Raw genomic sequence first — 26,532 nt, 5'->3', positions numbered from 1 at the left:
AATAGAGTACTTTGGTCTTTTTTTTCAAGACTGCATTTGCTATTCTGGGTCTTTTGCATTTCCATATGAATTTTAGAAACAATTTGTCAATTTCTACCCCCAAAAAAATTCTCACAAGTTTGGGAGTGCATTCAATCTATAAGTCAATTTAAGAAAAATTGGCATCTTAACAATATTGAGTCTTCTGAGCCAGGAATTCTATCTCTCTACTTATTCACGTTTTTATAAATTTGTTTCAGCAATATTTCGTAGTTTGAGGTATACAGGTCTTTTGCATATTTTGTCAGATTTAGCCCTATTTCATATTTTTTATGCTAATTGTATTTTGAAAAAATTATTTTTGGTTTGTTGTGCTATGTAGAAATAAGAATTAGTTTTTTATATTGATTTTGTATCCTAGAAACTTCAGTCAACTCCATGAATAGTTCTGGTAGCTTGTGTGTGTGTGTGTGTGTGTGTGTGTGTGTGTGTGTGTGTGTAGATTCCATCAGAACTTCTACACAGACAAGCGTATCACCTGCAAATAAAAAGTTCTGCTTTTTCCTTTCCCTCCTGAATGTCTTCTTCTTACCTCTTTGCCGTGACTAGAATCTCCAAAATAATCTTTTCTTTTCCATTGATTGGGGGGGAGGTGGGGAGACAGAGGGAAAGCAAAGAGAGAGAGAGAGAGGCACCAACTCGTTCCACCAAGCTGCTCTGTCTAGTTGTGCACACGCTGGCCGCTTCTCCCATGTGCCCTGACTGGAGACTGAACCCATGACCTCACAGCACCAGTACAACACTTTATCCACTGAGCGATCCAGCCAGGGCCTCCAATACAATATTGAATAGAGGTGGCGAGAGTGGACATCCTAGTCTCCTTTCCAGTCCTAGGAGAAAGCGTTCTGTCTTTCGTCGTTAAGTATGATACTACCTACTGGCCTCATAGATATGATTTATTGACAAAGCCTCTATCTCTCATTTCTTGAACTTTTATCAAAAAATGATGTTGAATTTTTGTCAAATGCTTTTCCCATTCTATTGAATCATATGTTGCTGTGTTTTGTAGATTTTAATAAGCTCAATTATATGCAATAATTTCTGTGTGCTAAACCAATTTTGTGTTCCTGGGATAAACCCCAATTGGTCTTGATTAATTGATTAGAATTTTCTAAAACTGGGTTAAAGATATTTGCATCTTTATTCATAAGAGATATTAGCTGGAGGCTTCCCTTCCATTTAAAATCTTTTAGCAGGGTAATGCTGGCCTCATAGAAAAACTTAGAAAGTATTTCCTCTTCTTTAATTATCTGGAACAGTTTTTATGGAATTGCCAATATCTATTCTTTAAACATTTGGTACATATCACCAGGCCATCGGAAACCAGACTTTTCTTTGTGGGATGATTTTAACTATACATTCAATTCATTCAAAAAATGTAGGGCTATTTTGGTTATCAATTTTTTCTTGAATGAGCTTTGGTAGTTTATATCTGTCATGGATATTTTTCCACTTCCTCTAAGTTGTCAAATTTATTGACATAAAGTTGTTTGTAATAATTTCTTATTATCCTTTCTCTATCTATAGAACTTGCAGCAATTGTCTCTCTCATTTCTGATCATGGTAATTTGTTTCTTCTCTCTCTTTTTCCTGGTCAGTATGGATAAAGATTTTATTCATTTTACTGATCTTCTCAAAGAATCGGCTTTTGATTAAATTAATTTTCTCTATTGTTTTTCTTTTGCCGTCTTACTGATTTCTATTCAGATCTTTCTTATTTCCATCTTTTCACTTACTTTGGGTTTTGATCTATTTATTTATTTATTTATTTATTTATTTATTTATTTATTTACAGAAACAGAGAGTGAGTCAGAGAGAGGGATAGACAGGGACAGACAGACAGGAACAGAGAGAGGATAATAAGCATCAATCATTAGTTTTTCGTTGCGCGTTGCAACACTTTAGTTGTTCACTGATTGCTTTCTCATATGTGCCTTGACTGCGGGCCTTCAGCAGACCAAGTAACCCCTTGCTGGAGCCAGCGACTTTGGGTTCAAGCTGGTGGGCTTTCGCTCAAACCAGATGAGCCCACGCTCAAGCTGGCGACCTCGGGATCTCGAACCTGGGTCCTCTGCATCCCAGTCCAATGCTCTATCCACTGCGCCACCACCTGGTCAGGCAGGGGTTTTGATCTTTTTAAAGGTGAAATGTGAGATCATGAATTAGATATCCTTCTGCCTTTCTTCCAATCTAACATATAGTTTATAACATGGTTTATAAATTTTCCCCAAGTGTGTGGCATCCCAGAAATTTTAATACACTGCATTTCATTTTCACTTAGCTCAAAGTATGTGCTATAGTCTATTTTTGATATCTTCTTCCACTCGTGATTTCTTCTGAAGTGTGTTATTTAATCTCCAAACTGTGGGGGCTCTTCAGGAGACGTTTTCTTTTATTATTTTCTAATTTAGTTTTATTGTGGTCAGAGAACATACCTTATAGCACCTTAGTGCTTATAAATTTATTTTAACTAGTTTTATGGCCCATGATATTGTCTGTCTTTGTGAATATTTCATGTGCACTTGAAAAGGATGTATATTCTTCTGTTTCTCTCTACTTCTCCTATCAATCATTGAGAGAGGGTTATTAGAATCTTCCACTACAATCGTAGACATACCCACTGCTCCCCCCGGTTTTATCAGCTTCTACTTTATTGCAAAGTTCTGCTATTAGGTGTATGACATAGTACATTTTTTTCTTTATGACTGGTTTTGAGCAATTTAATCACGATTTGTCTTAATTCTCCTCATGTTTCTTGTTGTTTGTTGAGCTTCTCAGATCTCTGACGTTAAAGTTTTCATCATATTTGGGATATTAAAGCCATTATTTCTTCATATGTGTTTTCTGTCTCCACCTCCATTCCCTCACCAGGGACTCTAATTACATGAACATCAGGCTGCTTGAACTTGTCGCATGACACTGGCGCTTTTTCTCTTTTATTTATTTATTTATTTATTTATTTATTTATTTATTTATTAAATGAGAGGGGGGGGCATAGAGACAGACTCCCACATGTGACCCGACCAGGATCCACCTGCAATCCCTGTCTGGTGCTGATGCTCTGCCTATATAAGGATGTTGCTCAGGAACCGAGCTATTTTTAGTGCCTGAGGCAGAGGCTACAAGTCATCCTCAGTGCCTACGGCCAAGCCGCTGGAACCAATCAAGAAATGGCTGCAAGAAGAGAAGAGAGAGAGAGAGAGAGAGAGGGAGAGGGAGGAGGGGATGGGTGGAAAAGCAGGTGGTCACCTCTCCTGTGTGCCCTGACTGGGGATTAAACCAGGGACACCCACATGCTGGGCTGATGCTCTACCACTGAGCAAACTAGCCAGAGTCCCCTTTTATTTATTTATTTTTTTCAAATCTTTTTCTCTACTTCATTTTGGAAGCTTTCTGTTCCTATGTCTTTGAGTTTACTTAGCTATTCTTCTGCTATGTCTAATTTGCCTAAATTCAGTCCAATGTGCTTACCTCTTCTACACTGTAGCTTTCATCTCTAGAAATCCAATTAGGGTCTTTTTTAATATCTTCTGTTTCTTAAACTCGTAACATGTGAAATATATTTAGGATAACTTTTTAATGTTCTTGCCTGATAATTCTAACATCTGTCTCTGTTCTGGGTTGTTTCTGATGTAATGACTTACCTCCTCACTATGGGTAGCATTTTCCTGTTTCTCTGCATACCCGGTCATTTTTTATTGGAGTCTAGATACTGTGACTTTCACCTTGTTGAGTGCTAAATATTTTTGTATTCCTATAAATATCCTGAAGCTCTATTCTGAGATGCTGTTACATTTCTTGGAAACAGCTTTACCCTTCCAGGTCTTGCTTTTAATATCCTCTAGGGAAGACTGGAGCAGTGTTCTGTTTAGAGCCAACTTCTCCCCACGAAGGAGGCCAGATTCTTCCCTGTACTCTGCTGTGTTCTCCGTCCCATGAAATCTGAAGTTTTCATCTGCCTTGAAGAACCAGGCATGATTTCCAGCCCCATGTGAGCCTCTGGCATTGTTCCCTCTTGTGCTTTAAGGTGGTCTTTCCCCGGCTGTGGATAGCTTCCCTACAGGTATGCTGATTGATATCCATACTTGAAAGAGAACTGCTGAAGCTCTCATATTTTTCCCTCACTGCACCGTTCTCGTCCTTTCAGTCGGGCTCTGTCCTATGAACTCTAAGGACCTCGGTGCCTCCAGACTGTAAGTCCTATCTCCTCACCTTGGGCCCCTCACTCATGCCGGCTACTGGGCTATACCTGGGATGCCCCCTCCCTGCACTGCAACCTGGACACTCTCTTAAGACAGTAACTGTGATGATTTAAGGGTCCTCTCTCACGGCTCACCGTCCCTCATTGCACGATCGCAAGGATCGTTAAAAACAGTCTTTTATATATTTTTTCTTTTTTTGTTTTTTATCTATAGATTAATTTTTTTTTCCGGCAAGATAAACCTGACCTCAGTTGTTCTTCCCTCATGACTTGAAGCCAAAGTTGCGTGTTGGTTTTCATGTAGTTGAGATTACACTCAATTCTGCACCTGACTTTTTCCACTCAGTCTTTTCTGCTAAGCTGTTACCACTGGTGAACCTCATCCCTAATCTATTTTTGTGTGCTGCTACATAATATGATAATATATACATATATCATCACTTTTACTAGGCCTTCCCTGTTATCCAACTTTTGTTTTCTGGTTATAATATTTCCAATTATAAATAAAACTACAATTGTAATATTTTTGTGCATAAATCTTCATCCGTCTTTCTCGATGATTCTTTTAGACAGATTTCTAGAAGTGACAAAATTGGGTTAAGGAACAAGAAGAACTTAAAAAAAAAAAATCTTGCTATGCATCACCTCACTGTGCTCACGAAGGTTTCATCAATCTGTATTCTTAGCAGCAGATGGAGGCTCAGCTTGTTGAGTCCTCACCAACAATAAACATTATCATTTTTCAAAATCCTTGCTCTGCTGTGATTTGTGAAACTGGTGTCTTGATCTAAATTGCGTTCCTCTATTTGGCAAATTGAATATTTTTACGAGTTTATCCGTTTTTCTATTTCTGCGGTGTGGATCGTGCATTCCCATCCCTTTGTTGCTGGGTAAGGCACCGGAGTGTCCCAGGCCGGCCCGGGGAGCTCCCTGCTCTCACTCCGTTCCAGTGTGCTTCCGGCTGAATAGACACCCACCACTTGTTATGCTTTCTCTGTCTTCACGTTTGCTTCTTCCTCTGCCTCTGCCTGAGAGGCTCTCCTTTTACAGCCTTCACATGAAAACGCCTCCCCTGTTCGCCTTCTTACTGGATCCCTTGCCAGCTCCTGGGTAAGACCCAGTTCCGCCATCTTTGAACACCCTGCCCTTGTAGCCTTCGTCTTACCGGGTTACAGGCTGTGTGCGCCTAGACCCACGAGCTCCTGATGGACAAGGCCGGGCCTTCCGTCTCTAACCCACACAGCTCTGTTGATCATAAGTGCCCCCAAATACCTACTAAATGAATAAATGCTTAAAAAGGTTCAACTTGGCCCTGGCCCAGCGCTCAGTGGATAGAGTGTCGGCCTGATGCGCCACAGCCACAGTCACAGCCACAGGTTCAATCCCTGGTCAGGGCTCGTATGAGAAGCAATCAATGAATGCACAACTAAATGAAACGACTAAACAGAACAAGTTGATGCCTCTCTCTCTATCCTCCCTTCCCTTCTCTCTCCCTCCTCCCCTCTCTCTCTACCTTCCCCTTTCTCTCTTCCTCTGTCTCCCTCCTCTCCTCTCTCTCTCTCTCAAATCAATGGAAAAATTTAAAGAAAAAAGAGTGAAACTCACACAAGCCAAAATGACTTCATTCCTTAAACTGGCATTTATTGAGCGTCGGCCTGACATGCAGGAGTCCCGGGTTCGATTCCCAGCCAGGGCACACAGGAGAAGCACCCATCTGCTTCTCCACCCCTCCCCCTCTCCTTCCTCTCTGTCTCTCTCTTCCCCTCCCGCAGCCAAGGCTCCATTGGAGCAAAGATGGCCCGGGCGCTGGGGATGGCTCCATGGCCTCTGCCCCAGGCGCTAGAATGGCTCTGGTTGCAATAGAGCGGCGCCCCAGATGGGCAGAGCATTGCCCCCTGGTGGGCATGCCGGATGGATCCCGGTTGTGCGCATGCAGGAGTCTGTCTGACTGCCTCCCTGTTTCCAACTTCAGAAATATAAAAAATAAAAAAATTTTTTTTAAAACTGGCATTTATTGAATACCTACTATATACCACCTGAAAGAAATTCAAACCTAACTTATAAGAATTCACTTCTTCTCAAAGGCAATCTATTGTTTCAAACCATTTTTCTCACTGGCCCCATTGAATATAATTAATGATCCCATGAGATTCATATTAAACTAGCACTATCATTGAACTTAGACAGAAAGCCTCCAATCTGTTCCCATCTGCGACCTCTGTCTAAATTTTCAGAAGCAGCGAGCTTTATAGATGGCTACACACCCACGCAGCGGCTTCCCTCTGACCCTGTCCTTCCCGGCTACTGGAGCTGGCTCGTCTCTGCTAAAGGAGCACCCCGCACCCAGCCACAGCCCCACAGGCACAGCAGCCCTGTGCGCTTTATGATTGTGAGGTCTAAGTGTGGCATCAATCCTTGAAGAACTCGGCAATGGCCTGTGAGCCGTATCACTCCCCGCAAAGCAAAGGGTGAAGGTCACAGGAGAGCCGCCCGGTAAGGGTCTTCCCTAGCCGCATTCTTCTAACACCCTCCCCCACGTCGGGGTGGGCAGTGAGCATCGTGAGGAGGGGAGGATTTACAGGAAGAAGTAAACTTCTTTGCCAAAGCTCCTCGCCCAGTCACACTGGGCTGGGAGACAGATGAACCTCTCTGGCAGGCGGGCCTTCCTCAGAGCCAGCCTGCAGCCTCCAGAGGAGACCCGGGGGCACGCCCACAGAGAAGTGCGGGCAGCACACGCATGCGCAGGTGGACGCGCCCATGGAGTCTGTGTAAGGAACCCTCTCCTGGCAGGCAGCGGTACACACAGGACCACCCCAGGAGATGCTGGGCCCAGGATGTGGTGTGTGCATCTTTTGGGAGCCTCTGTCTATATAAGCAATCTGCCTCGGCCACGTTCTGTCTGCCCCATCTCACGCTGTCCTGAGGAAGACAGAGCTTTCCAGGCGGCAGGGACGGCCCAATAACCGGACCACCTTCCTGGAACCAAGGACTTGCCAGGGCATCTCAAGACAAGTGCGTGTGAGCGTGTCCAGGGCGCCTCCGCCCCATCGAGGCATCAGTCCGCCTCACCCAGGTGATAGGAGGCCAGCAAGCACCCCAAAACAGGAGAAACGGGAACTGGAAGCCCTGTCTGGAAGGCATGGCCAGCCTCAGCCCATCTCGGACAGCAGAGGCGAACCTGACGTATTCAAGAAGTCTCTCCTACGTGCAGGGCCCAGAGCAGAGGCTTTAAGAGCATGACTGGACGTGCGGAGGGCCCGGGTTCGATTCCCGGCCAGGGCACACAGGAGAAGCGCCCATTTGCTTCTCCACCCCTCCGCCGCGCTTTCCTCTCTGTCTCTCTCTTCCCCTCCAGCAGCCAAGGCTCCATTGGAGCAAAGATGGCCCGGGCGCTGGGGATGGCTCTGTGGCCTCTGCCTCAGGCGCTAGAGTGGCTCTGGTCACAGCATGGCGACGCCCAGGATGGGCAGATTATCGCCCCCTGGTGGGCAGAACGTCGCCCCCTGGTAGGCGTGCCGGGTGGATCCCGGTCGGGCGCATGCGGGAGTCTGTCTGACTGCCTCTCCGTTTCCAGCTTCAGAAAAAAATAAGAAAGAAAAAAAAAAAAAGAGCATGACTGGAGAGCAGCATCGTCGTGAGGGCATTTCCACAGAACAGGAAGCTGGCGTGTTTCACAAGCCCAGCACTGGGTCAGAATGAACTTTCCTACCATTCTGCACCATTACTGCTGCCATAAACGGTCAGCAACACGAGGGCAGGGTCTGGGTGGATTCAGCCGGTTCGCACCGGTTCAACAGAATGGATACCGAATTTTTTATTGAGTTTGGTGAAACAGTTGTTAAAATGGCAACCTTGTAATCAGGGTTCTCTCTAAGGTGGGAGTCTGGGCAGCTGCCCAATGTGGAAATAACACATTTACATTTCTTACTCTTTGTTAACGTTCATTTGCACAACAGCGTATTCAAAGTGCTCATAGTCATGTTCATTCCATCCATAGGTGAAAATATTGCAAGTGAGGATGCCAACCAAGAAACAATATGAAAATATCTTAAATAACAGTTTTATTGTTTTTTTTTTCAGGTATTATTTAATATTTTTCATTAGTATTTTTAAACTCTTTCTTATAACATACCTAGTTTTATTTTATGTACCTCTTTTATTATTTTTATTTAAGTATTAAATGCATGAAATAATAAACTACCTTTTGGTATATCGTTTTTTTATACTTAAAATGGTCATTAGGGCAGAGAACTGGTTGTTAAATGATTTGAATCCCACTACTGGTCAGGGTCCACCTTCTGTTGTCTAAACCAGTGATTTGCAACCTTTTTTTTTTTCATGGCACAAACACACACTAATTACTAAGGTCAGTGCCCCTGACTAAATACAACCATTTTCATCTTATGGCACAAATAAATTAGTTACTAAGAAAGAAGAGGTCAGGGCCCCTTTTTCTTTAGTAATTAGTTTATGAGTGCGTGAGAAACAAAGGTTGAAAATCACTGGTCTAAACCCTCATGCCTGGCACCCAGGCAGGCACACAGAATGGTGTCAAGAAAGTGTTAGAAGCCCTTGTCCAGGGCATACTCATTTTGCAATATGCAGGAAAGCATCACAGAGGGGGAAAAGTAGTGTCTTGAAATCAGGATAGAAGGCTTGGGGTTGACCTTTCTGGGTTTCAGTGACCTCCTCTTAAGATGAAGAAGCTGGATCGGTAGATCCCCAAGGAACGTCCAACTTGAGATCCTACGACTCAAATATCTGTGACTGGTTCTAATCAGGGAGAGATCACTGGCTTCCCAGGAAGATGAAAGGAGTTTAAACCCACAAACCTAGTTGCCAAGGTTTTAATGCATGTAGGAAACTATTCATTCCACCCTCGGCCACAAGCTTGGAGTCAGGTGGCAAAGGCACTAATCACTGTTGGTAAGCTGAGCCCGTGTTGTACGCTCCCAATATCAGCACTTGGGAGGCTGGGCTGGAATGTTTTTTGTTCTTGTTCCAAGGTACTTGAGTCCCAGTGATCCGGAGCACACGGAATCTGAATCCCCAATGTGAACCCGTGCCCTGGAGCCTGCAGAGTCTAATTATACTGAACGGAGAGCAGCAAACTCACAGAGCCATTAATGGGGGGTGAGCAGGGGGTGAGTGCCCAGGGAGAGATTCAGCAGCTATTTTGAGAAAGGGGGACATGTGCTGCTTTGTCTCCCTGACAAAGTGGCTGAGTCATCCAACGCTCCGGATCTCAGGGAACTGATGAGCTCGGGCTGAGCCTCCACTCATCTGCCCGCTCCTAGAATCAGACAAAGCAGGATGGTGTGAGGGTTGGAGAAAGCCCAGAGGGCCTGGCTTCGGGAAAACTAGGGCTTTGGAGGGGAGGGGAGAAGAAGCAGGGGACACTTGTAGCTCATAAATTGAAGATGAAATTGTAGGAAGCAGTTAGGCGTGAGCAGAGGAGGAATGCTAGGCCAGGTACAGGTCATCAAGCAGAAAACCCTGGATGCTCAGCAACAAACAATTGTAGGGGGACCTCTCCCCCCCCCCCAGCATGTGGTCTGAGACCTCCCCAGATCTTTCATATTGCTGGTCATGTGGTTCAGGTCCTCCCCGACCTTTCCTCCTGACATGTCACGACCCAGGTGTAGAACCCCCCCTTAGAGGAGGAACAAGGCGGGTGGAGAATGGGCTCATTGGACTCCCATTCCGAGCCCTTGCGTGACTACTCCCTAAGTATTAAGCCCTCAGGACAATGAGGTTCTGATCGGCATCAAATAATCTTAAGAACAAAGCCCGGGTCCGCTGTCCACCGAGTCAGAGTTTTGGTCAAACTAGAGATGACACTGAGACCTCAGTTGTGTTTCAGCTCCAGGCCGAGAAAAGCAGCAAGACCAGATGGAGCAACACCATGGTTGACTCCAGGACTGAATGCGGTGAAGAATGACCCCTCCCCTGGCACAGGCCAATCAGCAGAGACCAGGGCCCTGAAAGGACACACCTGGAAAAGCTGATGAATATTCTAATTGAGATCCTCCCCTGAAATCCCCACCTTTAGAGAGAGCATAAAAGCCCTCAGGCATGTGCTTCTCCCTCCCTCTCTCTCTCTCTCTCTCTCTCTCTCTCTCTCTCTCCCCCTCTTTCTCTCCTGGGTACTCCCTTGCCTTTCCCCACCCCCGTCTTTCTCCAGGGTGCCCCCCCCCCCAGCTTGCATGGTGCCTTTTCCTCTCTCCTCCCTCCAGGTGTGTTCTCCTCACCTTTCTCTCTGCTAAGCCCCGAAGGCCCTTCCTTGGCCTCTGTCACTTGTTTCCTGAGCCCACGCAGCCCAGCTGGCTCACTTCTCTGATGGCTTCATTCTTCTACCTCTGGGACTTCCTAAATAAATGTTGTGCTTGTATTTGAGTCCTGGCTCTGCATTCTTTCTTAGCTGAAACTCAAGCGCCAAGGTTGTTGTATCGAGTGAGGTCTAATCGCCGGTAACATGCTGGTGCCGTTTCACCACTAACAAAATCACCGTAAAGAGCTGCCAATAGAGCAGTGCCCAGTAATCCTGCACTTAGGCAGAACTCAAATGCCAGACCCGCCCTGAGATCGGGACTTTGAAAGGAGAAGATCATCTAACACTATTCTCAGCACAGGGAGCTACTGGGACGGACAACAGAGGACTACGCTCAAGAATTTGCTTATGAGGCTTCCTTGAGACCCAACACATCCACCTCCTCTGGTTGCCAAGGTGTTTAAGCCCAGTGGAGCACACAGCCTCCAAACCCCATGGCCCCATAGCAACTCAGGGCCTCAGGAGTCCCTGAGCTGAAACACTGAACATCATAGCATGAGGGTGCATGAGGATCCCACTAAAAATCAAAGAGGACTTTGAGGCAGTGAGAATACTGGAGACCCACTCCTCAGCAAGGTCCTGAGCAGCACACCTGGCCTCCTGTGACCCTGGGAAGGTGCAGAATAAAGGCGCCATCTCAGCTTGTGGGTAGTTGTGAAGTCTCTGTCCCAATGAGTGGTGCGATGACCAGGGACCACAATGGCATTTAAGGACCAGCCTCTGCTAGGAGTGACAACCCATGACTGATTAAGTCTGATGTTTTTGAAAGCTTTAAGTCCTGGGAGATACACTAATGACAAAGGCAGAATCCCAGCTCCACAGGTCTGGTGAGTATTGTGGTGTGAGGACCCAACAGGACCAACAGGGATGTGGGAACGGTCAAGTGGACAGACAACCGGAATGGCTGTCAGGATTACCAAAACCCCCAGACCCATCCTGGAACCGAGGGAGCCAGGGCACAGCCCCACCAGAAGGTGTTGAGACACAAAACAAACACAAGCTTTGCTAAGGTCACAAGATGAGTCAGTTGCAGACAAGACATCCATCTTTGCCTCAATAAATTCTCCTGCTTAGTGAACTGGGACGGCTTCAAAGACAGCTGAAGTAGTGATAAACAAACTTGTCTACAGTGCAACAAGCTAGCAGGAGCTCCCTCGCCCTGGCCCAGGACCATTCCTCCTCCTCTGGTTCTATAAAAAGCTCCCCGCTAAATTCTAAAGCCCAGCCGAAGATCAAACCGAATACAGCAAGCCTATTGCCAACATCAAAGTTGGAATGTGAATGCTGCCCCCCACCAATGCCTTCAAACTCAAATCTTTCCTTCCTTCCAGGGAGTGAGATGGTGCTGTTTCTCACGCTGGTGGGGGCTGCTTCTCACACACTTAGAATGAGTTCTCTCCCGGAAGGCCTCTTGGCCCCTCAAGCAACAAAGGTTTTGGTGAACCTGACCCCACATTTCCCAGACACGTTCAGACATTCTGAAACCCCACATGTGGAATCAGCATGGGATCAAGGAAGAACAAGATAATAAAAATGAAGTGCCTGCTGTAGCCCCTACTCAGCAAACACCAGCTCTTTAGTCAGCCCTAGATAGGCACACCCGCACGGGCGCGCACACAGACACACAGACACACACACACACACACACACATACACACAGACACACACACACACAGAAAATGCTTTTGAATTCAAGAACGTCTTCTGAATCGAATGAAAAGCCTACCCCACAGGCCCTTGGGTAGGACCCTATGGAGAACGGGAAGACAAGTACAACTTGATTTCAACCTTGAGGGAATTTAGAATTCAGAGGCGGGAAGGTGACACTCACCCCGGAACAGCACAAAGCTAACTGGGACACGTGTTCATGGAAGATACAAACAAGGCGCCGCAGGAGACCCGAGGAGGGAAGGTTCCTCCTGTCTGGTGAGGGGGAGAGGAACCAGGGGTGGGGCCCGAAGAGTAGGGAGAGCCTCTACCACTCCATCGGGCCGCGAAGGCATTCGACAGGCAGGGACACCGCGGAGGGAAGACCTGGGGTGACACAGGCATGCCCCAAGCAGGAGTAACTGCTCAGAAAGAGAACTGAATGGAAGAGTTTCAGAGAATGATGGAAATGGAGACGGGGGTGCATTCTCGACTCTTTGAAGTCAGGGAACAGCAGTCGTCTGACCAAAACGGCTGAGACAGAGGGGCTGGTCATGAGGAAGCAGGTGGAAGCCGACACAAATGTATGACGGTCAAACCGCGCCAGCGCGGTGGGTGTCAGGGGTGTGAGGGAGGCCTGGGCTAGGCGCCTCCCCTGGGAGCGAGGGCTGGCCCGGGGCCCGGAGGGTGAGTGCCACTGCCCTGCGAGCCCCTTCTCTCCAGAAGGTGTGCGGCATGTGCTTCTGCCATAAATCTTGCCCTGAGTATGATCTGGAGACGGGGCTCCACCGGAGGACAGCTGTACTGCTAATTTTAGGTCTGTGCTAGGGAAGTAGGGCAGGTTTAATCTCCAGGGCAGGGAGGAAACAGTGATACAATGCTGGGCACCTGTTCCTGCAAAGGCGTCCCAGAATAACTCTCTCCGGGATGGCCAGCGCTCGGATGGTAATACTCGGGGCTATTCATGCCCCCTGACCTGGTAACTGCACCCCCTTCCCGGAAGACCCCTTCAAACCCACAGGTTCTGGAACCCAAGCAGAGTTCAGGAGAATCCACTGGGTGCGTCTTAGTTCTATCTGGGCAGATGGAGTCCTGGGAAAGGTGAGCATTGCCCAAAACATCCCGTCCTTATCTTACCCTCCAGCTTTGCTGCCTGATCTGAAGCAGTTAGCCAAGTAACCAAGAGTATTTGTACAAAGCTCACAACATTTTTATACCATATTTCTTTTTTCTTTTTAGGTGCAAAGAGGGGAGATAGGCAGATTCCCACATGCACCCGGACCAGGACCCACCTGGCAACCCCATCTGAGGATGATGTTTGAGTACCAAGCTATTTTTAGTGCCTGAGGACTGTCCTCAGCGCCCAGCGCCATGCTTGAACCAATCAAACCACTGGCTATGGGAGGGGGAGAGGGTGAAAAGGTGTGTGTGGGGGGGAGCAGATGGTCACTTCTCCTGTGTGCCCTGAGTGGGATTTGAACCCAGGATGTCCATATGTTGGGCCAATGCTCTATCCACTGAGCCACTGGCCAGGGCCTTTCACACCTTTTTTCTTAAGGCCCGCAACCCACCTAGGAGTTGCTGTTCACACTTTGAGAATCATCTGGAAAGAGGACAACAATATACAGCTCTCTCTGATTTTAATGTCTTGGTTCTTATCTTGCTGTTGGGGGCTGGGAGTGAGGTGGAAAACAAGGCCACTTTGGGGACAAATTCAAAAGCAGAGAGAACACACATTTATTTGGCCTTTGAGAGGAAATAGCCCTTCCATTGAACAGAAAGACTCCCTATCATTAAGCAAATCGTTCCATGAGCATGAGCCATTTAGATGGTAACAGAAATTTAAACAAACTTTAATAGCTTATGATTGTCTTGCATATGGCGGTTTAGAAATAAAATGCTGGAAACAGACCATGTAAGATACTCCAGCGGTGGTTTAAGAGCTGAGGCTCCTGTGATAGACAGGGTTTAAATCTCAGTGCTCTGTCTTAAATCCGTGCACTTTACTTCTTCCAGCTTTGTTTTCTTCCCCCCTGGGAAGCTGAGGACAGTAATAGCACCTGCCCCACCGAGTAGAGAATCCAATGAGATAAAGCCTGCTGAGAGCTTGGCACAGGCAGGGTACATAATAAACGCCACAGCCATAACAGCCACATTGTAATGGGAGGTGAAAAAAAGCCCCTCTTCCATGGAAGTTTGGTTTTAATTTGCCATTTGGCTCCAGAAAGGGAATCGAACCAACCTCGGCAATAGGCAACCACTGACCTGTTTGTTCTCTGTCACTGAAAGCTAACTTCGCCTGGTCTAGAACTTCACATGAATGAATCGTAAAATATGCACGCTATTTTTACTATTAGGGTAGTGACGCTAGTTAGCATAATTATACAGGTTCCAGGTGTCCAATTCCAGAACACATCTCTGTATGCTGTACTGTGTGTGCACCCCCAAGTCAGGTCTTTGTCCATCACCATGTACCCCCCACACCTCCTCCACGTCCCTAACTCCCAGCAATCATCACATTGTTGTCCATGTCCGTAAGTTCTTTTTGTCCTTTTCTGTTCTTTTCCTCTACCTCCCTCCACCTCCCCCCACGCCAACAGCTGTCAGCCCACTCTCTATGTATGAATGCCCATCAGTAGATGAGTAGATAAAAAAGCGGTGTTACCTTTACACAATGGAATACTATGCAGTCATAAAAAAGAAGGAAGTCTTACCCTTTGCATCAGCATAGAGGGACTTGAAGAGCACTACGCTAAGTGAAATGTGCCACTCAGAGAAAGACAAACACCATATATTCTGACGTATGTGGGATCTAATGAACAAAAGGAACTAACCAGCAAAACAGAGACAGACTCATACAACACGTGTGCTTTTGTATCTTGCTTCCATTCACTCCGTGTAGCATTTTAGGGATTCATCTATACTGTGGGTTTGTATCAATAATAGCTTAGACTCTTCTCTGGTTAGTTTTAATTATATAGATAGATATGCAACAATTTATTTATCCATTCTTTTGCTGATGAACATTGAGGTTGTTTCCCATTTTTTTAAAACTATTGGAAATAAAGCTTCTATGAACATCTAAAAACAAAGAAGGGGAATCATGTTGCCTGAATTTTACAGAAAAAAAAAAGACAAATGCAGAAATACGGAAATCTGAGGTCTCGGAAGGTTCTTTTTGCCATTGGAAACTTCTGTCCCTGTTAATTCCTGGTTACTCTCCCATTTCCCCAGGCACCCTGATCCTCTCTCTGCTTGAATTCCACTCCCCTTGCAGGAGAGAAGGAGTGACAGAGAAAGTGACGAGCCTGAATCTCTGAGGAGGGGGCTTCTGTACTTTGAGGTTCGCCCCCACCCGCTGCCTGAATGGAGAAGACAATATAGACGAACACAGGGTCTCAGAGGAGAATGCATGGTGAGCCTTACAAACCCGGAGACCAGAAGGAACCACAAAGGACGGTCTGAACATAAAAAGTCCTAACAAAAGTGAGTCCTTGGCCTGTAGCTTCCTTGTCAATGGTTACGCTTTACCTTAAGTGAGCCTGTCTATAGTCCCTTTGCATCTGAGATGACATACTTCTGAATGTCACAGTAATCTCCGGTTCCAGACCCCACAGGGCACAACCCCTCACTGTCATCTTGTCCCCTGCACACCGTCTCTCTGTACTCTAGCCCTTAACCACCCTGCCCTGCCACAGTAAAAGAAGCATGTACTTCCCTTTTACTTTTTACCCGACCCCAGAGATTTCTCCAACTTGCCTTCTCCCACCCTCTTGACCCACCACCAAGATTTCATGTCACCCTCCTACGGCTCCTCCTTTGAGTCTAGTGAATAAAATAAGCCGCAAAACTGCCGTTTTCCAGAGCACTTTCTCAATCAGTCACCTGTTCGGCTCAGATAAACTCAAAAAATTCTCTACAGGTTTAGATGTTTCTGACACAGACAACAGGACAAGGTGCGGGGACCCCAGAAGGAAGGGGCCTAGTGCCATGGTTAGCCGGGAAGGGCTTCCTGGAGAAGCCCTCCAAACAACATGGCACCCGAGTTGGCAGAGAAGAGATGAATGAATGAGATGCGTGTGTGGATGGTTGCAGCAGACATTCGTGGGTTTTTCGTGTAAAGTAGGGGAAGCACACACAGTTCCCCGAGCTGCCAAGCAGATGAGCGGAAACAGCGGCGTATCAGAAGAGGCCATGGCACGAGGGTTAAAAGGCCGAGTTCGTGGATTGGGGACCACGGGACAGGTGAAGACCGCAGGCGTCAGCGGTGAAGACCCACACACAATGGTAAAAACCAGACATGCCCACGCCCAAGCCACACATCGCCACTTGGACAGAAATGGAAGTTTAGGATGGAAACAAAGTGGAATCATAGAAAAGTCACAAAAGTTCATCTGTGTTGTTGTGACTGCGCCTGTCACTCCCTGGCTTTGTCCTTATGACCTGAGGATCACTTGGTAGAATTTAGCTGAATTACATTTTGCAAGACATTTGCACTTCAGAGGGGAGGTTTCAAAAATGAGGTGCATAGAACGCGGACCCCCCAGGAAAGAGGGTCTCCAAACAAGCGCAGTTCCTTGGCCAAATCATATTCAGGACAGAGTATACACTAGGAACCCCTCTTGGATATTCTGAACACGTGTGTCGGCATGACAGAGACTGAGAACTCTTACAGTAAAGAAATCTACCAAGCTTGGTTTCACCCAGTATTTCTCAACACATTTGATGAGGAATTTTCATTTTTCCCCCTGAGATAGAACGTATTTCACTGCAGGTAGTGCCGGTGTAGAGGGCTGTGGGTGAGAATGGATGATAATGGCATCACTGTGGTGACCCCAGGAGAAAAATACCCGGGTGGAACGGGAGCCTGAGATTGATGTCGGGACGCGGAACCCATCGCCGCTGGGCGTGGGAACGCTCCTCTGCCAGAGGACCCCATACATCTTGGAAACTGGCTGAATCTTTTCTAATATTCTTCCGAGGTCCTTGCTGAGTCACTCCCGTAAGTGATGGATCTTAATGGTTTTGAATATCTCCAGCGGCCCGGTGTCTCCCCATCTCCCTCCGTGAGACAGTGATTCACTCCTTCACTCCTCTCTGGCCCGGGGGCCAGGCGAAACAGCCGAGCTGCATTTCCCAGTCATCCACGCCCTCGGAAAACCAGCCCACGGCCATGATGGACGGCCTGGTGGCCTAGATCTCATATCGGGAACCTAACTGGCTGGCTCCTCCGAGACCCTGCGGAACGCCACCTTTCCCTGTCACCTCTGAACCATCCTTTAAGGACTGTGCTCCCCAGGGCAGAGCTGCTGAGAGTGAGAAGATGACCCGGAGTCTGGAGGTGGAAAGCACAGGCTCCGAAGGCAGGAGAGCGGGACGTAAATCCCAGCTTCGCCTTCCGTAGCTTAGGAACTGTCCTGACCAGGTGGTGGCGCAGTGGATAGAGCGTCGGACTGGGATGCAGAAGCACAGGAACTGTGGGCGCGGCTGTCCGCATGCTGGTCTCCCCACGTGAACAGGAGGAGAACCATACATCCATTCGGAGTTGTTGTGGGGATTAGAGGAAATGACACGCTGGTGGGAAGGAGTGTAACCTGAGATAAAGTGGTCATTGTACGGTATCTACACGGGTCCATATCTACATGACATCACTGAGTGACGACTCAGGGAGCTGGAATGCACAGGGGCCCTCTCCGTCTCCACATCTCGCACTCACCGAAGCACTCCATACCTGATCATCCAGGTACGCTTCCTGGTGTACGGCGGGATGACCTTGAAAAGCAGCTCCATGGCTCCGTTAATGCCCAGCATGGCTCCCGTGGTGACTGAGAGACACAAAGCACCGCTGTTATCACACTGTCTGAACTAAGCGCCATGTTCGGCGTTACCGCCTGAACCTCAAAGACGAGGGCAGTCCTTCACCGGCCTTCCAGAGGCAACTTGAAAGCAGAGAAAATTTCACTACTAACAGAGATACAAAAGTGGGTGGTAGGTATAAAAAGGTTGACTACCCCTGGGTTAGAGCATCGCCCCAGCATACCGAGGTCATGGGTTTGATTCCGGTCAGGACATGTACGAGAAGCAATCATTGAGTGCACAACCAGATGGAACTAAGTGGAACAACATGATGCTTCTCTCTCTCTCTCCCAATCAAACAAAAAGAATTTATCTTGTTATTCCCTAGAAATATTTTTCATTATGAGTCTTCCATACCTATTAATAGAATTAACCAATGAACTATGTACCTACCATATTAGTAGTTCTGAGCACAGTCAAGGTAAAAACGTCACCTATGTCCTCCCCTTCCTTATGTGTGTTCTTCCCATGTCAAAGGACTAAGAGCAAGAAGAGAGCAGGGAAGGGGAACTAACATTTATTGAGCAACTACTATGTGACAAGCACACCTGGGAACATGGTCGCACCTGTCCCACCTATCAAGTCTATGAGCTTTTATTACAACAATACTTTTTACCAAGGAAGAACCGAGGTTGAACGAGTTAAGTGCCCATGTCCTTTAGAAATGAAATCAGAGTCACACCAAGGTCTTCTCGGATCTAAGCTCACGTTCCTTCCTCTAGAGAACACTATATCTAAAGAATTGTCACTTTTATTCTGCAGGAAAGGGGCTCAGAGAGGCGAAATAAAAGTCTGTGCTCGTTATATGTGAGATAGGAGGTCAAGCATCTAAACTATTAATAAGCACTGTGTCCACACGGACAGCAGAAAACACATGGGTTTTTGAGTTAGAAACTCAGTCCCCACAGCCGATCTGTATGAACTCAAGCAGTTACTTCCCTCTCCTAAGCTTCATCTACTCTGTCTTGGTCATAAGATGGAAAGTCCCAATACAGGATTGCTCTGAGAAGCAGAAATAACCCAAATTGGGAGATGGTAAATAGGGTGTGTCATGGGCTACAATGTATCTAGTCACCTTGAGGACTGTGCCCAGGAGCACTGTGAGATGAAGTTGTCATCAGTGAGTAACTGCAGGGTCAGGGCAGGGAGATTTGGGATGGGAAGGTCGTTCTTGACAAATGTAGCACATCGCACTGGGCCTGCCTGCGGTGAGGACTGAGCAAGGTGTGCCCTCTACTGTCACAGATCTTTCTCACCGTGTCATACCAACAGAGGCCCACAGGGCTTCCAGGGTGTGGTTTACAAGGGACAACCATACTGACATCTAACTTTAGGAACAGGCTCAAGTTCTACCAAGCTGTAGAGGAGTTCAAGAAAGAACTTCTCCCCTCCAGAACAAAAGGCTCCTCATGGCTTATCTCTCCGGGGCCACATATGTCCTCTCTACCCGTCCCCTCCTTCCAACCACACCCCCAGATGGTTCGCAGGTGTCCCAGCCCACGTCTGGAAACCACCCCAGAGCACCGCAGTTGAGTCACTCACCACTAGAGGCGAACACACGCAGGGCCCAGAGACAGTGCAGAAGGTTCTGGCTGTGGGACAGGTTTTTCCTGGCCAGGATCAGTGTGACATCCAGTGCTTCCAACTCCAGGGCCTTCTGTCCGAACTTTTTATCTGTGAACACAAATCAATCCATCTTTGTGGCGCTGCACATGGGCCCTGAAGGTTGTACGGTGTGCAGGGGAGAGGGAGGCAAAGATGGCGGTGGGGAGAAGACAATCATGTCCAAGGAGACATCTCAGATCTGGTAGAAAATGCTGCTAAGCGTGTCTCCATTGGAACCAGATGGCTCAGAAAAGCTCGTTCAGGGTACACATATGGTCCATTACCCTTCCACTAATATTTACATGACGTCTCATGGGTTGTTTGATTCATATCCCCTGTAGGTAAGGATGTTTCTGGTTGTCCTCAAACATGAACTACAGTTTACTGGGGTATAAATTCCTTTCTTTAAGACAGTTCTAGAGTTAGGGATTCTTAAGTTACATAATATTTAAATACGCTGTGTGGAACAAGGTTGGATTCTTCTTTGAATACGTCTGTAAAAGACATCTTGGAAACATTTGGAGAAACTGAAATGAATCTAAATTATTCATTCATTGCTAATTTTGTCAGATTTGTACTGTGGCATTGTGACTATAAAAGAAAATGTCTTTTTTTTCTTTTTCAAAGAAATGCACTAGAAAGTATTTAGGAGCAAAGTGCTTGCTATCTATAAATTTTCCCTAAAATATTTCAAATAAAAATATATAGGTGGAGAAAATATGGCAAACTGTTAACAGTGGTTAGATCTAAGCAATATGTATATGAGGTCATCTTTCTTATGATAGAGAACTTTATGATAAAAAGTGAAACTATAATTTAAGAAAATAAAATTTTCTCCTGAGATTTCTCTAAATTATTGATCCACATGACCTGGCATTTAGTGCTGCAGGTTAGTCAATAATCAGTGAACAAAAACAGAAATAAAGGGCCTGACCAGGTGGTGGAGCAGTAGGTAGAGCATCAGCCTGGGATGCTGAGATCCCAGGTTCAAAACCCCGAGGTCACCGGCTCGAGCACAGGCTCACCAGCCTGAGCGTGAGGTCACTGGCTTAAGCATGGGATAATAGCTATGACCCCATTGGTCACTGGCTTGAACCCAAAGATCACTGACTTAAAGCCCAAGGTCACTGGCTTGAAGCCCAAGCTCGCTGGCTTGAGCAAAGGGTGAATGGCTTGGCTGGAGCCCCCCAGTCAAGGCACATATGAGAAAGCAATCAATGAACAACTAAGGAGCCACAACGAAGAATTGATGCTTCTCATCTCTCTCCCGTCCTGTCTGTCTGTCTGTTTCTCTCTCTCTCTCTCTCTCTCTCTCTCTCTCTCTCTCTCTCTCACACACACACACAGAATAGAGAATAGAAATAAGGGGAAAGTACCATTACTTCTACATTCCTGGCTCCCATATTGTGTGTGTCCTCTCCAAAGTGCAATGCCCACATTGTTCATGTTTGTTTTTGCAGGAAAATACTCGCTATCAGAATCACCGCAAGTGGAAACGCGTAAAACAGGACATACCCACAGCCTAGTTTACCAACATTTACTTCTGAACCAGAGGACGCCGGCAAAGAGATCGAAACTAAACTCATATGACCCATCCCCGCTCACCAGAAAAAGAGATCTACCGGGCTCCACGCATGAGGTGACAACTTCATGACCGTTCTGCCCAAGTCAGCCCCTGGCCAATGTGAATGTCAATGTGAAGGACTACAGTTTCTCGATGACTCTAGCTGTGTTGATGGAATTATGATAACAGTAATACCAGGGTCTATAACCTTGAAATGACTACCATGATGAATCTCTCCACCTATAAAACAGACGTGACTCTCGTTGGCCGGGCCTCTTCACCCACAGGCTAAGCACGTGACATACAACACCTCACTGGGACCTTACAACAACCCCAGACGTAAGTACCGATTCTCCATTCTGTAGCTGAGGTCCCGTGGCGCCGAAAGGGAAGTAACGTGTCCAAGGTCACTCAGCCAATAGCAGCAGGGCTAGCTCTGAAGCCCAGACCTGACTTCCTAGCTTAGGTTACTTACAACGGGGGATACATCGTGTCTTTTTGGTCTTTTCCTGGAGTTCGCTTGGCTCATGCTCTGCTTTATCTACCTGCCATCCCTCCAGGTCCAGCTCAAACGTCCCCTCTCTCTGATCACACTGCCTTGGAGTCGCATCACCCTTTTCCCTTCCTGCGATCATCTGGTTAATTTTTCTTTTCTTTTTTTTTTTTTTTTTGTATTTTTCTGAAGTTGGAAATGGGGAGGCAGTCAGACAGACTCCCACATGCGCCCGACCGGGATCCACCCGGCATGCCCACCAGGGGGCAATGCTCTGCCCATCTGGGGCATTGCTCTGCCGCAACCAGAGTCATTCTAGAGCCTGAGGCAGAGGCCGCTGAGCCATCCTCAGCACCTGGGCAAACTTTGCTCCAATGGAGCCTCAGCTGCAGGAGGGGAAGAGAGAGACAGAGAGGAAGGAGAGGGGGAGGGGCGGAGAAGCAGACTGGCGCTTCTCCTGTATATCCTGGCCGGGAATTGAACCCGGGACTCCTGCACGCCAGGCTGACGCTCTACTACTGAGCCAACCGGCCAGGGCCTATCTGGTTAATTTTTGTTGACTGTCTACCCTCCCCCCACTTGAACGCAAGCTCCAAGAGAGAGGGTCTTTATCTGTCTTGGTCACTGTGGTATTCCCGGAGCTTAGAGCAGCACCCAACCCTAGGAGACATGCGGTAAACACCTGCTAAAGAGTCAATGAATTAATTTGATTGGTTTTGTCTGGAACTCACTTGTGCAGGTGCTGGCTGATGCCTGGGTTTCCATTTTGTGTGGAATGTTAAATGGACACAAAGCATTGCTCCAAACATGGTAGGAAAGAGCACCCCCAAGTCCTGTGCCCTTCTCTGCCACTGCTGGTGGTGGACATCCAAGGTCCACCTTTCAAAGGCCCTGAGCTTCTCAGGTGTGACCAGCATGGCCGTGCACACAAATGGAGTCCAACTGTCAGGACCAGTCGGCAATGTCTGCCTGCTTCCTGGGTGCCCAGGCACTTTGAACAGTGCTTTAAGAAGTTCTAGAACTTTAGGAAGGTACTTCAGGGTCTTCCATGGGGAAAGAAAAACAGATCTAAGACCAAATGGAAAGAACTCTAGGTCCCCATCTTCTCTTCAACTAGGAGACCTCCACATCTATGTGACCTATTGTAGTGGGTTCAAAGCCATGCCCCCCCCCAAATTCATGTCCGCCTGGAACCTCAGACTGTTACCTTATTTGGAAATAGGGTCTTTAGAGATTTAACTAGTTAGGATGAGTTCATAGAGATTTGGGTGGGAGCTGAATCCCACCCAACATGACCAATGTCCTTATGAGGAGAGGACAGAGAAAGGCACACAGAGCCGAATGCCATGTGAAGACAGAGGGAGAAATGAGAAGGAAGTGTCACCAAGCAAGAAACACTAAAGGTTGTGGGGAACCCCAGCTTCTAGGAGAGAGGCCTGGATCCTCCCACAAAGCCCCCCGGGAGGGGCCACGCCTGCAACACCTTGATTTTGGACTCTGATCTCCAGAACTGTGAAGGAATACATTTCTGTTGCTTTGAGCCACCTACTTTGTGCTGGTCCATTATAGTAGTTACAGAAATTAATGCACATATGCAATAAACTTACATGTAAGATGCTATTTGGAGAAATGCTCCATGTATTTTTAATGTGATTGAACGCTGGCTTGGAGTATCTCCCCTTCTGTCTCCAATATGACCTGTGTCGCATGTCGCATGGCCTGTCCTAAGCTCTGTACTTTGGATTCACTGACATCTAGGACAACAAAATCACCTCTTCTTCCATGGGGAGAGTCCTCCATCACCGCCCAGGTGTCTAGAACCTCCCTGCACTTTCCCACAAGGGCTTCCCAAACCGTTCTCCCAATAGCAAACTCAGAAAGCGCCCTTCAGTGATCTTCGGCTCTGGGGGCGGAGGTACCTCGTAGGCCAACTTTGGTCAGCAGCCGGAAGAGGGGAAGGAGGATGTCATAGTCGGGAGAGGCCGTCCTCGCAGTGTCCACCAGGGTCTGCAGAAGGGCTTCGCTGCCCCCCTTGCTGATCATGTAGCGAATCCTCCTGTCTGTGCCTGCCGGGGAGAGCAGAGGAGCGCTGAGCCACAAGGAACCCCGGTCATGGCCTTGGAGCGAGAGACCGAGCAAGGGTTGATGCATTTCCACCCAGAGACCAAGTTTGCGCAGTTCTTGAATCAAACGTGGTTCAAGCTATGCTAGTAGGTAGCAGCTGGGATTGGGGTGGGGAGGGTGGGAGAATGTAGAAATAACAAAATACTTAAATACCTAGGTGTATTCACCAGTAGCAGCTGTAAAAAAAAAACGGAGCCTAGAAGCCACTTTTCTAAGGACCTATGGCATCATCAATGTGTGCACGCACTTGCGTCTGCGTGTCTATAAAAATGCAAACAGTCTGTGTATCACCATATACTTTCAGAGAAGAGGGAATGTGGTATCCCCTGCTATAGGCTTGGATTAGCTGCAACAGGAATTGGGAGGATAGTTTATCTAGAATAATATTATTGATGGTGTGACAATTTTTTCAGTAACTGACGGGAGGAAACAACTGGAGTGATCCTTTGAAAAACAAATGTCCTCTTACCTAGGATCAGAGCATGAAGCATATTGATCTTTCTACCTATCACACACCCTGTCCCAGGGGAAGCTCAAAAGCAGTGATTACACTTCACCTCGGAAGGGGCCCTGGCGATTCTCTACGCACGGGCATGGCTGACCTAACAACCAAGGTGGCCAACAGGGTGGGAATTATCAGCAAAACCTTCTGGTTTTTCATCCTTAGGGAAGCCGAGCCCTGTGCTAAAGGAGCCGTACTCGGCATCTGCATCAGAAAAAGAACTCTGAGGTTGCGCGCTAAGAGCTGCAGACACCACTGGACAGACGAAAGACAGCACGATCCTGAAAGACAAGTGGCTTCACCCACAGAGGGAACCTCACTCGGAAGACAGCAGGGCAGTCTCCGGCTGCCCATTGGAGGGCAGCACAGCCTATGGGCAGACCTCAGCATGAAGGGATTCTTCCTCCTGAAACTGTAGCCTGAGGCTCTGTGGCTTGGGAGTGTCGTTCCTCTTGGTGTGGTCTGGTCCATGTTAGTCTTTCTTCCTAATGCCATGTGAACTGAGTGGATGTTGGAACATCCCAAGAGCTGTGTTGTCCAGGACTCTCATGTAGAAATGAGCTAAGGGAGGCAGTCAACCCTGTCACCTTATCTCTGAAAACCTAATGGCTGACCAAAGGCAAGGTCCAGCTCCTGCCTTGTCTTCCTGTCTCTAGTGACATCAGGAGCTGCCAAGATCTGGCTCTGAAATGGGTCACACGCAGGGAAGCAGGGGTGGGGCAACTCTCTCTGGGAAGAGCTGCAGGCACCCTCAGGCCCTTGGCCTGACAGATGGAACAGCACAGAATAACTGTGCAGAGTCCAATTCCCTCCTCAGTTCCAGTCCCTATAGGATGAGTGACGAGACGGAAGAGCCCAAAGTACCACCCACCCAGTCTGCACCAGGACTTAGCAGCCTTCGTGAAACACAGGTGGACGGTGGCTTCTGCCTCACAGCAAACATGAGCTGGAATAGAACCCCAGGCCACCCAGGTTCCTGGGTGACACCACCGTCCCATACCCCCGCGTCCACCACGTGATGGGCGACAGCACGGCCTACTCACCCACAGAGAGCAGGTCTGCGAGGACCTGGAGGATGGCCAGGATGGAGGCCCGGTCAGAGGAGTTCTGCAAGGAAAACAGAGCATCTTTAATTTGAAATACAGATGGTGGGAGGCAGCATGGCGGGGAGGTTTGTGGACACAGTGCGGCTGTGTGCTCCCTTCCATGGAGAAAGACTTCCTGCAACAAAAATGCCTCACAGGGTACTCCCTAAACAATGACAATGAGGGGGCTCACTGAGATTAGAGCCCCGGGGGCTCTGCCTCCGTAATTCACCTGCAACCCCCAGGACCCACTTCGTAGCAGTAAGATAGGCAAAGGACAGGCATCAGTGATTCGCACAGACACAGCAAAGGAAAGGGGGCTCTGTGGATCAAGGGGGCGCAGCTCTGGTTTTTGGGTTTTTGTGGGGGGTTTTGGTAAGTTTGGCTCATTTTTAAGTGCAGGGCAGAGGACAGAAACAGAAATCTACTAACATGTTCTGATGGAACACCTTCCCTGACTGTTAAGGAAGAATTTTTTATTTTGTCAAGAGAAACCTAGGGAAACACCAAATCGCATTATGTGGATGTTCTCTGGGGTCCTGGCAACGCTTGACACACCATCCTTTGTTATCCTGAAGAGAAGGCTGTGATTCACGTCCCCTGAGGTGACCCACGGAGCAAAGCCCACAGTACAACCCAGGCCAACGACCTTCACACTTCAACAGGCTAATTTTTTTTTTTTAGATCTCAAGAACTTACTCATCTACTAGTTATAAGTTTGTCCCTTAAACACTGTCTCCCCAATTCCCCTACCCTCCAGCCCTGGTAACCACCGTTCTACTCTCTGTTTTTAGTAGGTCAGCTTTTTAAGGTTCCACATAGAAGTGAGAGCCTATGATACTGGTTTTATTCTGTCTGACTTGCCTCACTTAGCACAATGTCCTCAAGTGCCATTCATGTTGTCACAAATGGTAGGATTTCCTTCATTCTCACAGCTGAATAATATTCCTCTGTGTGTGTGTGTGAGAGTGTGTGTGTGTGTGAGTGTGTGAGCGTGGGTTTTCTTTATCCATTCTTCATCTTTACTCATTCATTTTTTGACAAACACTGAGGTTACTTCCCTATCTTGGCTGTTGTGAAAAACA

At 47.4% G+C, this 26,532-nt stretch overlaps 1 protein-coding gene across 3 annotated transcripts in view; it reads right to left on the bottom strand.

Annotated features, from left to right (window-relative positions):
- The window catches only part of AGBL1 (AGBL carboxypeptidase 1), an 837,820-nt gene that overhangs the window by 760,063 nt on the left and 51,225 nt on the right, over positions 1 to 26,532 (bottom strand). For all 3 annotated transcript variants that reach the window (XM_066239188.1, XM_066239190.1, XM_066239189.1), the window contains exons 2-5: positions 25,406 to 25,469; positions 23,656 to 23,802; positions 19,617 to 19,748; positions 17,950 to 18,043 (exon numbers count right to left, since the gene is read on the bottom strand). In XM_066239188.1, coding sequence (XP_066095285.1) covers positions 17,950 to 18,043; positions 19,617 to 19,748; positions 23,656 to 23,802; positions 25,406 to 25,469 — 437 coding nt within the window. The remainder of the gene's footprint in view (positions 1 to 17,949; positions 18,044 to 19,616; positions 19,749 to 23,655; positions 23,803 to 25,405; positions 25,470 to 26,532) is intronic.

This window comes from Saccopteryx bilineata, chromosome 7 (assembly GCF_036850765.1).
Source record: "Saccopteryx bilineata isolate mSacBil1 chromosome 7, mSacBil1_pri_phased_curated, whole genome shotgun sequence".
Lineage (NCBI taxonomy): Eukaryota > Metazoa > Chordata > Mammalia > Chiroptera > Emballonuridae > Saccopteryx > Saccopteryx bilineata.
Note: the sequence above shows the minus strand (reverse complement) of the source record. Positions and strands in the feature narration are given on the sequence as shown.